Raw genomic sequence first — 14,340 nt, forward strand, 5'->3', positions numbered from 1 at the left:
ATTTTAATATCCGATAAATTAATAGACAGGTCTTTGGGAGTAGACATTACGGAGAGGGAAATTTCAGATCATGCCTTAGTAGACTTTCATTTGGATTTTGGTCGAGAGAGGTTTACATTTATAAAGGTGGCGGCTCAGTACAGGGATTTTGATGGAAGTCGACTTAGTGTCAGGTATTCAAACTTTCATTGAGGATTTTTTAAAGAATAATATAGGGTCTGCAAACATCATGATAGTGTGGGATAGTTTCAAGGCAGCTGTAATTAATAGGACCACGTATATTAGGAAAAGAGGACTGACGGAATTGAAATCTCTCAACGCAGAGCTATCCGGTTTGCAGCAAAAGTATGTACAAACTGGGAATGTTACAGATCATCTAAGAATGAATCAAGCCCCGGAAACCGTAGCTAATAAAACTAGCTGAATGGTGGAACATTTAATTCTTTTCATGAAACAAAACTATTGGGAAAATGCGGACAAGAGAGGCAGATTGTTAGTTAACAGATTGAAGGGGATTAGTGAAAAGTCATATATTCAGGGAATAGAGGATGAACATGGACAATTGATGATGAAAAATGTTGACATATATGAGTTTGCGGTCATTTTATGAATAAATATATGCGGAAGACCTATTTCTATCCGATTCCGACTTGGATTACTTTGTTGGGTCTAATGAAATGCCTTTGTTGAGTCGAGAAGAATGTGCTGGTATGGAAGAACATATAATGATTGAGCAAGTTTTGTTAGCGATTGAGCAGCGTAATGTTGGAAAGTCTCCAGGTTTAGATGGCTTGCCTGTAGAATTTTACAGAACATTTGGATCAACTCTAGCACCAATTCTAGGTGAATTGTTTAATATTTTTATACAGGATGGGAGAGTATGTACATCTATGCAAGAGGCCATGATCACTTTGATACCTAAGCTGGGAAGAGACCACAAAAAATGTTGGAATCATTGGCCTGTTTCCCTACTCAATGTCGATGTGGAAATATTTACTAAAATGTTAGCAAATAGGCTGGATAAAGGTATTGGGAGTCTAATTCATGCATCTCAGGTTGGCTTTATGAGGGGTAGGTTCGGGTATGATAATATAAGGACCATTATTGATATAATGGGTCTTGCCAAACAGAAACTCTGGATACTGTGTTGATATTAATTGATGCAGAGAAGGCCTTTGCCTTTGAGTCAACTGGACATTTCTGAAATTTACCCTGAGAAGGATGGGTTTTGGCACTCATTTTCTTCAGGCGGTTGGTTGTCTACATGATGTAGCGAGGGTTAAAATTTGGGTGAATAATGAATTATCGAACACATTTGCTCTGAAACACAGTACAAGGCAGGGTTGCCCTCTGTCACCCTTTTTTTCAATATTGCATTTGAACCTTTGGCGGCTCCCGTCATGGGTGAACCAAGAATAAGAGGGCTGAAGTTTGGGGAGTGGAGGTCAAGGTTCTCTCTTACGCAGATGATATGGTGGTTATCCTTTCTAACCCAGACGAAGGAAGTGCAATTTTGAAGAAAGCTTTTCAGAGTTAGGCAAAATTTTGGCCACAAAGTTAACTGGGACAAAACAAAGGCTTTCCCATTGTCAGCAGCCTGTAGGAATGGGGATTTTGCGAACTGTAAGTGGTCAGATTCACATGTGAAGTATTTATGGATCTACTTGATCAGGGATCTGACGAGAATTATATAATTCAGCCTAAATAGGTTAGCAGAGACGTTGAAGAAGGACATAAGAAAGTGGGATTGTTTGAATTTGGGAATCTGGGCTAAAGTCGATGCAATACAGATGACTCTGTTACAAAAAGTGCTTTATATTATACAGTCCATACCACTGAGGTTCACAAGAAAGATTTTGAAAATGATTGATCAAATCTTTCAAAATGTTCTCTGGGGTGAAAAGAAAAAAACAAAAATCCTGAGGTTCATTCTATTACGCAGTGTACAGGAGGGAGGGTTTGTTACCCTATTTCAGCTAAATATTACAAAGGTTTCATACTGAAGAAAGCTGCACATTGTATATCACCTGAGAATCTCTATGAGCCTATTTGGTTATCAATTTAGAGGGGAACCTTTAAACCTTATAAACTGTGCAATATGTACTCAATGGCGAAGATAGGGAATGTGATTGAGAAGTTGTCCATGACTACTGTGACTAGAGAAATACTTATTTGGTGGCTATCTAACTTTGAAGTTAATGTCTATCTTACTTATAACGCCTCCGACTGGCATAATCCTGGTCTTCAAATTGCTAATATGACATTAGATTGATGTGTTTGTGTTTTGAGGGGAAAACTTGAGATAGGGGATGTGCTGCGGGATGGACCAATGGTGCCTTTTGAGGAACTGCAACGGATATATGGTCTGTACAGTAGAAAGAGAGTTAGATTCAATGGACTTGTGACACTTTTCTGACACAGACTATGCATGTTATCTATGCCAATACAGGATGAACCGGCAGGGTGTGCTATATTTGCTTCATCACAACGTATGGCATCCAAATATGCTAAGCTATTGCATGTGGATCCTCTCATTGATGATTCCTGGAAATAATTGATATGGAGGTGGAAAGAGGACCTGGGTTGGGAAAATTCTGGATAAGGAATGGGGGCAGATAGGACGAGTAGATTTTAGGAGTAAATTAGATCCGAATTTGACACTTAAACATCAGAGAGTTTTGGGACGTCTGTTCTGGACTCTGATACGTATGAATGGTTTGGGCTTGATTGACAATGCTGTTTGCTGGGGTTGTGGTAAGGAGAGGGGTACTGTTATGCATATGTTAAGGGATTGTTCTAGGGCGAAGGAATTTTGGGGGGGATGTATTGGACAGAATGGATACAGTATTATGAATGACCTTTCCTAGGATGCCTTTGCAAGTCTAGAGAACGGTGTAAGATTGCTAGGCAGTATAGTCAATGGATTGACAAAGTGCTAGTAGTGGCTGTAAAACAAATATTAACATTTTGGAAAACAAGGAGAGAGTTGGGTGAGTGATGTGCAAGTGCTATCTGACTTTGAGAAGGTCTTGTTTCAAAAATGAAATAAAGAGGATGATCACTTAGAGCTTTGGTCACCCTTTAACAGCCTCTTTGCTGGGTAGGTATTTAATCATTTGCGTGTGAAGTAGGTCAGTGGAGGAATTCTGGTTGGGGCAGGGTATGTGTAAGTTTATTTATTTATTTATTTATTTATTCATTATTATTATTTGTTCTCTCTTTTTCTTTTCTCTTTTTTTCAATGTTTTGTTGCCGTTTGATGTGTTCTGTGGGTATTATGGCTAATGACAATGTATGTTAGTGGGCATTGTGCCATATTACAGTTATAGTACATATCTGCGTCATAGGTTGTGTTAGTGTATTCATTGATTGGATTGTTCAGAAAGGAATTGTAACTCTGATATTACATGAATGCTTGTATTAGTTACTTGTTGGTCATTTTGTAAAATTAATAAATAAAGTGTTGCAATAAAATTTAAAAAAATGGTTTGTAAGCCAATGGCGGATTTTGTGCGTGCACGTCACACCCGCAAGGGAATAAGGCTGAAAGATGACCCCGAAATCATCTCCTTATATGCAGATGATGTGCTATTGTATATTAGAGAGCCCACAACCCACATTGACCTCATAGTGAGGGACATCACGCGCATCGGCACTTACTCCAGCTTCACGATTAATTATTCAAAGTCAGAGATCTTCCCGCTTACTAAATCTACCCACCAACCCACTACTGAGTACCCCCTTCGCTGGTCCCCGAACGGCATCAGATACCTGGGTGTGCAGATTTCCTTAACTAAATCCACTCTACTCGCCGACAATTACTCTGCCGCGGCACAAACGGTTGAGGCCAAGTTGTTAAAATGGCGCTCTCTTCCATTGTCCATGGTGGGTCGACTCTCTCTCATTAAAATGGTTTTGCTCCCCAAGCTTCTTTACACTTTTGGCAATGTTCCTATATGGCCTGGTAAGGGTTACTTCACTAAGCTACACACACTATGCGCGGAGTTCCTATGGCACTCCGGTGCTGTGCGCAAGAAGTGGTCGGACATGGCACTCCCATATAAACAAGGGGGTCTCACTGCTCCAGATTTGATACTCTACTGGACCGCGTCCCAGGCTCAACATGCCACCCACTGGTATCCTGGCTCCCCAAAGCGGCCGCATGTCAAGTTGGAGCGACTTGCGACCGCTGACACCAACATTATGTCCCTCATTCTACATCGTCATTACAAACCTGATACTCCCATTGACCCTGTCGGTGCGACCATTCATGCCTGGAAACGCCTGCTGTATCCGACACCCGAATACTCCCCCTACTATAAATGGAACCCACACATGACGCTGCTCTAGCTCAACACTGGGGGGCTTTGGGATATCAAGCCCTGTCCGACTTCTACCCCGAAGGCAGGTTCATCGATCCCCAAACTTGGAAACGTGGTCACACTAGATCTGCCTTAGAGACCCTCCAATACTATAGATTACGGGCTGCGTTCCATACTACATGGCCCTCTTTCCCAGATGAGCACCCGGATAATCCAGCTATTGCTTACATTGCCAACTCGGGTGGCGCCTGCAGCGTTGTCTCCTCACTATATAAGATCCTACAGGAGTGCACCGCTACCCCAGCTCTCAGGGCACGGGGCGACTGGGCAAATGAACTGGGCCTGGAAATATCCGATGGCGCCTGAGCTGACATGTGCCTACACACACAAAAGGTGTCCCTCAACTTCCGCCACTGCGCCATGCAGTACAAACTTCTTAACAGGCTCTACTACACCCCTCGTAGGACCAAAAGGTTCATCCGCACCGTGGCTGCCCTGTGCCCTCAGTGTGGTGCTGAGGAAGCTGACCATTTGCATATGTTTTGGGCTTGCAGGGTGCTGTCCAGGTTTTGGGGAAGCATTCTGGAAACACTTTCTGCAATACCTGACTCTGTTGTTGACCCTGACCCCCTGGCGGTCCTGTTCAGGGCCTGGAAAACTGATGGCTCCAGACGCCTAGCCACCTTTTTAAACATAAGCTGTATGATCGCCAAAAAGTGTATACTCCAGAGTTGGAAATCCCCCTCTCCCCCGACCTTTCACAAGTGGCTCGGTTTACTCACCTGGTCACGGAATTGTGAGGAAGAATACCTGACCACGCTCCCGGCCCAATCTCGCCCCAAGAATATTTGGAATGAATTTAACACTTATCTTAACAACCTAAGCGAGGGCACTCCAGTGTCCGGTCTGTCCCCTGCCCCACTGGGATCTGACTCTACTGTATGTGCCCCTGTTGTTGCTCCTTCTCAAGCACCGCTATGATGTACATGTTGTGATTGCTGTGTCCTATTTGATGTGTTGTTCCACGATGTAATTGCTGTATACATTTGTTGCCCTGTGCGTTTGCCTTGTGTACCTCTGCCGTCAAAAATAAAAATTAAAAAAAAAAAAAATGGTTTGTAGCAAGCAATAAAGTAGACTGACCAACTCTGAGCCTTGAGGGCTGGAATCCTGATGGGTTTTCAGGATATCTCTCATTTATATTTATGAAGAAACACTTGCATACATTTAGAATCATTGAATGCAAAATCATCTCATGAATTTTAATGAGGGGTATCCTGAAAACATGGCATGGATTCGGCCCTCCAAGGCCCTCGAGGCCTGGAGTTGGACAACCCTGGATGGAGTTTCGATTAAACCAGCTAGGAACTAAAGTGTGGGAACTGCAGCTACATGTAGGTTATGTAATTTGTAAGTGAAAGAAACATGAAAGGGATACTTCCCTCATAAATTTGATTGTCTCAAAAGATGGGCCATCATCAAAAATATATATAAAAAATATTCATTAAGAAAGTTGCTGTATAAACTTTTGAGCAAACGAGGCTCAAAGTCCCAGATTTAAAACACTAGGAGGCATCCATTTTGTGAAATGGACGAGCCTCCTGTGCTTGTGTTAATTTCTGCCCTTGCGGCACTAATGAAGCAAAAGCCAGCCAGCTGTGATACACAAAATCTACCAGCAGGTGGCTTTTGCTTCATTATTGTCGGAGAGCAGAGATTAAAACAACCTGCTGTTGGTAAGTGCTTTAAATTTCTTTTTTAAAAGCACTGGAAAATAAATGCTGCCGTTTTCTTCCTAATTTAGAAAGAAAACCGCAGCCCGCAGCATTTCTAATGTTGTATTTATGTTTGCTGTGGCTCAACCCAGGTCCGGGGAACCCAGGAGACTCAAAGCTGAAGCCACAGCAAACATAAATACAACGGTGTTGTATTTAAATATGCTCCGGTTTTCTTTGTATGTTTCCTGGAGCCCGAGAAACGTAGAGAGAAAACCGCAGCATATTTAAGTTCAACAACATTGTATTTCTGACTAATGCTGCTTCAGCTTTGAGTCTCCTGGGCTCCCCCGTGACAGGGGAGCCCAGTAGACTAAAAACTGAAGCCACAGCAAACCCAAATACAACGTTGTTGTATTTAAAAATGCTTTAGTTTTCTTTCTACTTTTCGCAGAGCCCAGGAGACTCAAAGCAAATGCTGCTGCAGTCATGAATACACGTTGTTGTATTTGTAAATTATGTGGTATTCATAGAATACCTGCGCCTTTGCTTTGTGCCTTTCATTTTACATGTTCTGTGCTTCCCTGGGTTTGGGGAGCACCGAAAACGTAAAATGAAAGTGAAGGCAGCCTCCTAAACTCATGCACAGCTCTGCTCTGGCTGCAGTTAGCAAAATCTCCTAGTAGGGGGCTTTTGCTGCTTGTTTAGTGCTGCCAGGGCAGAGCTCAACATGAGCTGAGGAGGCTGCCTGAAATGGCAAAATGGATGCTCCCATGTAAACGCTTTGAGCCTCGTTTGCTCAAAGGTAGGAACTTTCATTAAAATTAGGTTTAATGCATGTTTTGGATTATTGCCCATCTTTTGGGACACTAATATTTTTGAGCGCACTATTCCTTTAAGACATGTGCATAGTGGTTGCTCCACAGATCTGCATTATGCTTTTTTGCACGATTTGTGCACAATCTCTTGTTTTTAAATTCAGAATCCTGTGATACCAAGTGAAATCTGGAATTCGGCTGGCAATGAGTTTGGCTGTGATTTTCTCTGGGTATATCTGGACCAGCAAATCATTTTTTGAAAAATTAATTTCAGACACATTAATTTATTCTTTACAGTTTAAATATTGTGGGTCTCATTCACAGAAGTGCTTTATAATGAGAAAACCCCATTGGAAAAAGCTCTGCTAACCAGGGCCTAAGTTTGTAAAGTTACATGTATCGATAATATGAAATGTATATGTATTCATATTATGAATGTGTTTGTAATTGCATCATTATTTATGCATATCTCTTTAGCGTGAAAAGCTTTATTTTAGCTAATTCACACCTATGTGCATAAAAAGGCACATGTTGGATGCATGACACTGGGAACCATGATTCACTAAGAAGTTAGAAGGAATAACTGTGATGTACTCTTGCAGAGAGGCTATTCCATTAACAATGATGTCACTGACAGCAACCATGACTTACTCCTGAGTTTACATTCTCTATACAAGGCTACATTAGAAGTAGGTCAAAGCTACTCCCAATAACTTCTTTGTAAATTGAATGCTCTCGCTCTAGGAGTAAGTCAGGAGTAAGTCAGAGTCAAAGTAACTTCTTTGCGAGTCAGCCCCTTCGCAATTAAACAGGTGTCGATATTTGTGTAGCGACAGGTACACCTCACAAGACGGATAGCTGAAAAGAATTTCAACATGCAATGTGGTTTCAGAAGGAGAGGGCAGGGGGTCTACTCCTCAGAGCTGTTCGTTAGTGTTGATATTTATGCAAATTTCCTCCTGAAAACATGGGACGAGAGATGCATAAAATTGCATTTCACGAATCAAAATCCAATGTTGAATCAGGCGGTGCTGCTCGTTGTCTTCTGCTTCACTGCAAATCCTCACCCTCCAGATCCTAAGTATGGTGGTCTTAGTGCAATGACAGCAGTCATGTTCCTACTCTTTGAAAGCCTAAGAAGCAAGCTCACCCTGGATGATTAGAAAACTTGACTGCCAGGTCCTACACTGTGTGGGATGACAGAATCTATATCTTTAGAATAAACAGCCCAGTTCCATTGTCTGGGCCAACATAAGGAAGGTGGGAGCTAAGCACAAGTGCTAATCTATTAACACAGTTAACCCCTTAACTGCCAGGCTATTATGCAACTCTATGCCCTGATGATTCTCCATTATCCCCAAGAGGCCGTGTCTCTTCCTTCTGTAACGAGGCGCAACAACAAAAGAAGTAATAATGAAGGTTTGCTGGAACTACTCCAAATCAGAGGAAGTACATTGACCATTGCAAATCACTATGCTTACTGATTCTCTTTGCAGAGGTCATGAATGATGCTTTTACCTTTTCAGACACGGAATTGCAGGCCTTTGACTGGTGCTGCCATAAAGTAGACAACCCGATCTTTTGCGACAGATACAAGGAGAAAAGGCCACCCATGAGCTGCACGGAATACCAGCCACTATTCCCCGGTGAGTGTGATACGCATGCAGTGTGGTCATAGGTGGATTACCTTATATATTATAATTATTAAGCATATATAGCATATATATATGTTAAAGGGATGTTATGGTTAAGTTGCACTAGCAAAAATCTATGGAATTCAATGGAAAAACGTTGTTACAGGGACATTATGGTTACAGGTAAAAGCGAAACCCCCCCGAAATTTGCCAGTTATGGTAACCTAACCAACCATAACTCACATCATCAGTGATGTCATCAATGATATTCGTGATGGCATCTTTGATGTCATGGGTGTTAGTCCTTGCAGTGCACACTGGTGGCGCGAGTTATGATTGCTTACCTTACCATAACTGGCAGTTTCTGGGTTTACCTGTTACCATAACTGCCCTGTAACAACGTTTTTCCATTGAATTTCATAGGTTTTTGCTAGTGTAACTTAACCATAACGTCCCTTTAACAATGTTTTTGTTGGTGAATTTCATAGGTTTTTAGCAGTGCACTGTAACCAGAACGTTGTTTTAGCATAGTGTTTTCTGTAAAGATGATAGCTGTTTGGTACTGCAACTGAACCATAACGTCTAGTCAACCATGGTTTGTTACTGATCCATGACTGCCCTCATGATAAACATGTGGAAAGGCCAAATTGTGCGGTGTATGTATCCATTTGCGCTATCCCTTCCTTGTCCGAATAGTGTTGGTGTATCTTAGCAATTACAGATGTACGTGGTAAATGTGTTTCAGTAGTTTCTCTTTTTGAGTTAACATTGCATGGTGAATCTGTGCCGCGATGACTACAGATGAGCATTATGCACGTTTCCTATGGAGACTGCACCGGGTCGGCGTATGTGCAAGCACACTGCAAGTATCCGTAGGACTCCATTAGTGGCCCCATGTCTGCATCTTCTAATGCACATTTAAGTAGTTGTGGAAGCACACGTGTATCCGTACCACACCTATACCCATGCATAGGTCATCCACTGTGTGCTGGTAACACTGCCCCTGTCGCCAGCCCTACGGATTCATACAGTAGGCTACCGCATTTCAGGTACTCCTGCCGACTACGTGGGTGGCTCTGCAAACCAACCAATGCGTGGCAAAACCACGCCTGACTCTATGACCCCCATTGGTAAACAAGGAACAGCAACCTGCAGGGTAATGTGGGCATGGTAAATTTCACATTAATTTATTTGATGTGCTGCTTGCCTTTCAATGGGACATGAAACAGACACATTGGGCCTCATTACGACCCTGGAGGAGAACCATGGTGCAATTTGCACCATGGTCCATGGCGCAAAGCTGCCAACTCCGCCATGGGGGTTGGCGGACTTACCGCCCCATTCCGACCTTGGCGGGGCGGTAAGTCCCCAATCCCCATTTACCCTTCCCCATTCCCATTTTTGCCCCATAGGGTATAATGGGAGTGGGGAAGGCGTTAATTACGCCACCGTAAATTACGGTGGCGTAATTAACAACAAGTCCCGTAGCGCCATGGATTTTTCCGCCTGCAAAAAGCATGCGTAAAAATCACCATGGCGCTACGGGAACTCGTAGTCAGGCGGAAAGGGGCGCCATGGTTTACGCTGGCGTAAACCCCTTTCCGCCAGGGTCGTAATGAGGGCCATTGTGTCTGCACTGAGCAGTGTGACGGAAAGTGTCAAGAGGTCACCTGCGGGGCGTACAGTTGAAGAAAACATGTAACTGCAGGTGGGACAGTGTGTAGTGAGTCTGCAAAATGGCAAAGCTGGTGCGCCTTGGTCACGCACATACTAGTGCATGCATGTAAAGGCAAGTAAGCAAACAGCAGAATATGCAGAGCGCAAACAATCATAGTGGTGGTTAGAAAAGCACTGTAGCTGCATGGGTCGCACAGAATAAATGGCTTCCTGCTCCAAGTAATGAAGCTGTGTTTTGCGTTGTTGTAAACATTCTTGTATTCCACAATGTATGTATCTCTGTGAATGCTACCCCTAAGAGTAATGGCGTACCATGAAGTGTTTGTACTGCATGTGACGACAACTGAAATGAAAAGCACAAGGGACCAGTGGGCAGTGTACCGCCCTTCCAACAATTACGCAGGAAAAATGCATGTACAACATTTGCCACATCTGCTGCGGGCAACAAAAGGGGCAATCCTGTAGGGCAGCGGATCTCTAAAACATCCTTGCAGACCATAAGGCGCGCTACAGACCCTTACTAAATGTTAGGGAGAATTCTCATAAATGTGCTAATTCCCTTCACCTTAGAAACCCCCAGAAACTTTGCTGGATTTTGAGGACTTGATTTTTTTACCTGGACAGAGTGTGAGCCTTTTTCCCACTCTGTCGTGTATTTTGAATGTGTTTACTCTGGTTATAGAGTTTTAGACAACTCCATAGGCATCATCTTTTCATTTGTGTCACACAGCACCCTCAGTGCAGTGACACAGGGAAGCCTTTTAAGGCTGTCCTAAGGTTTAAATACCTTCTTTGGGATAAACTACTGTTTCCCAGAGAAAGTAAACTGAAATTGACTTTACTAGTCATTTCAACTTCCTAGACCCAGCACACCCTATCTTACAATAGAGTGCTGGAGGGCTTACCTAGTATCCCTGTGTCTAGAAACTCATGTAGCAGTCGAATGCTACCCTTTCCTCTCAAAATGGCTGGTGGCAGTGGTTTTACAATGAACTACCATGATTTTTCCCGACCGCGAACACCGGTAGCGTTAAATCGCGGGAGCCATGTTTTTCAAGATGGCGTCTGAGCCCCCTTTGTTTAAACAGGTCCCGGTCTTCTTTTTTTGCTATTTCTTTTTAGAAAGGTCCTTCTAGAGTTTGTCTCTGGCACCTGAGTGTCTGGGGTGGGCAGGAAGTGAGGGAGGTGCCCGCAACTCCCCGCCAAGTGCACTCTGGCGTGATTGGCTGGCTGACTGTCCTGCAAGGACAGCCACCCTGCTGGGTGAGTGACAGCTAGGCTGGAATGAATGGGAGAGAACTGAATAAAAAGTGGGTCTCTAGTCTTGGAAGGCAGAGTCGACCACTGGAACGAAAGAACCGAAGACGAGCTTGAAGAGGACGGCTGCTACAACTCCTGGACCGTTGGTTGGCCCGGTGAAGCCCCGCTGCAGGTCTGAATTGCCAAGTTCATCTCGACAGCGAAGCCCTGCAAGGACGACTTCTCCCTTTGAGTTGGTGGGACCAATCAACTCGAACCGTAAGCCACTTGGATACCATTCTCGGAGCTGGTTGTATTTTTCTCAGAGTGCTGCAGGAAACCGAATAACCAGGGAGGAGGATACCAGTTTGAGTGCTTGACTACAGCAACTGGAATTGAAGATTTGCCATTTGCCAGCTTTTTGACTAGACCCAGTGCAGTGCAGGAGTCCCCTGACATCCTCCCTCTTGACCCCACGACTGAGGCACAGTGAGATCTGCAGGAACTGCCAGGAACAGAAGTCTTCAGCTGCATCTTTTTCTTCATTGTAAAGTACTGTGAAAACCCGACCGAGAGAACTTACCTCTCACTGCGAAAGTGCTTGAAACTTTGGAAACTTGCAGGCCTAGTCAGCTTGTGACCCAACATATGACTCTTTCTTTTACAAACTACTTCTAAGAACTTTGGCAAAGACCTTTCCGTTTAACTAGCAGAGCTGCTTTATCCTATACAAGGCTTTAGCCCATTGACTTTGGCCTAACCTATTGCATTGAATTGACTCCTCTGGTGAACTCAAAGTATTTGCACTGTCTCAGAATAACTGTAAGCTTCTTTTATTAACCTATGCCTTTTTGCTCCTACTTCAAAGTACTCTGAATGCCAGTTTTATCCTCCTTCAAAGTAGTTTAAATGCCTCAGAAACGTACAGTGTAAAGTGCTAAGCATATTTGTGTGTGAGATATATTGCCTCCTTCTAGTGATTTTTTTATGACTGACTGTGAAATAAATGAATACGTGTTTTGCCAAGAAACCTTGGCGTAAGAGTTTATTTGAATACTTGTGACTGTAAACCTCTGTGTAGCATCATTACAGCTCACATTCCCCTCTTGAGGTAAGCCTGGCTGCTCAACAACTCTACCAAAACAGTGTAGTTCAGACTTATACCAAAGGCTGGTTTGCTTACACCTTTAGTCCTAGTTGTGTGTAGTGGTCTCCAAGGGTACTGAATATAAACTTTGCCTAACACCCGGCAAAGGGCATTGTTTTGTGCATGTACTACAAGGCGCCACTCTACAGAGGGAAGGTACTTGGAAGTGCGTGGAAAGGGTCATTCTGGGAGCATGACAATGAATGGCGCCTAAGTAGGTGAGGGTCACCCAATAATTCTGTCTCTTGGCACGTCCCCTTTAGTATCCATGCAAGTGCTGCCTCTTCTGCACCGGGCCTTTCCTGCCATTCCTTCTGTGGCGTGTGTCAGAGGACCATAAGAAATGGAAATTAACTGGGAAAGGAAAAAAGGGAAATCAAGAAAGCACCTTTTTGAGATGAACAATGGAATTGCCAATGAACGGATGCAGGGCGGGAGGCGTGGCACTGTGCAAAACACTGTAATTCAATCGGTCGCTGTAGAAAGGGGTTTCTTTAGGTGTTGCAGAGCATTTTGAAGACTGTCAGTGCACAACACTTACTACAAAAAATTGTCACTACTTTCAAGAAGGGCACCAAGGCAATTTGGATGGGGCGTGCAGAAATGGGGATGGCATGCATAGTAAGATGAAAGTTATAGCTGTGGGAAAGTGTTTGTGCTGTGAAACGTCATATTCCCATGTGTGAGGTATGCCATTTTCACAAGTCGTACAAAGACACAAATATACTTCTTGGCATTTGCGAACCAAATAGAAAATGATACAGCCACATCGTTGTCTGCATAATACTATCGAAAGTTATGCAAGAGATCGGAAACAAACGCATGACCTGGGCAAGTTCCTCCTTTATCGCGAAGGGTACTGAAACTCGTATAAGATGCTGTGCAATTTTCCCTCCACAATCAACAACAATAATATAGGCATGATTGCGTGTTACCAAAGTGTCACACAGGCATACCAAAATCAGTCACTTCTTTGTATATACTCCATAGCACTACACATCCACATGATAGATTCCAAGATGAGCAGCCACTGCACAGTGTTTTCCATTCACTTTCAGTTACTGTATTTCGAAGTCCCCGAAACCCTGCATGCTGTGGCTCGTGAAACACACAGCCATAACCGCACCCTCTGTATGTCTGTCGACAAATACACTGTGTACTACACTCTGTGCGTACACACCACACCCAGAAATCATATTGACCAATATCGTAGGCTCAACAGACCCATTTCTCTGGGCGTCATCTGCAAAAGGGGCGTATCTAACACCTGCCACCCTGCAAGTATCGCAATATTTGCTGGCTTTTTTTGTACTAGGTGTGAGCGGGAGTGGGGGAATAACTTTCAACCAGGGTAGGGGACGTCGTTATTTGTGACGGCTCTTAAAAGAGCCTTTGTTTTTTTGTTTTTTTTATAAAGATGCTTCCATACAAACACATTTTTTGAAGTTTTTATAAGTAAGTTTGTGTTTTCAACGTCAGCTCACATTCTTACAATAGGGTCTTCAGTGCAGCCTGTAGATTGTGAAACAAAATTTAATTGCCACTGGTCGACAAAGACATGCCATTTGCCATGAAAAGGTGTGTATATCGAGAACCAATGTTCTCATTCTCAGGAGAACATCCCAGCAGCACTCAAGAAGTCACACATGCTTCTGTTGATGAGACCCCTTCCGACCTCTGACTTGCGACAGTAATCATTGGAATACTTCCACACTATTCCCGGGGGTAGACATGAGAAAATCACCTTGGCAGTAGGAAAAATGCACTGCACTGCTGTCTTCATAATCT

General features: G+C 43.4%; 1 protein-coding gene across 1 annotated transcript in view; it reads left to right on the forward strand.

Annotated features, from left to right (window-relative positions):
• LOC138492812 (mucin-4-like) overlaps window positions 1–14,340 on the forward strand; it is a 223,544-nt gene that overhangs the window by 66,576 nt on the left and 142,628 nt on the right. The window contains exon 11 of the mRNA XM_069620165.1: window positions 8,352–8,501. Within this exon, the coding sequence (XP_069476266.1) occupies window positions 8,352–8,501 (150 nt within the window). The remainder of the gene's footprint in view (window positions 1–8,351; window positions 8,502–14,340) is intronic.

The sequence above is a fragment of the Ambystoma mexicanum genome, chromosome 10 (assembly GCF_040938575.1).
Source record: "Ambystoma mexicanum isolate Mex_15411 chromosome 10, UKY_AmexF1_1, whole genome shotgun sequence".
Taxonomy (NCBI): domain Eukaryota; kingdom Metazoa; phylum Chordata; class Amphibia; order Caudata; family Ambystomatidae; genus Ambystoma; species Ambystoma mexicanum.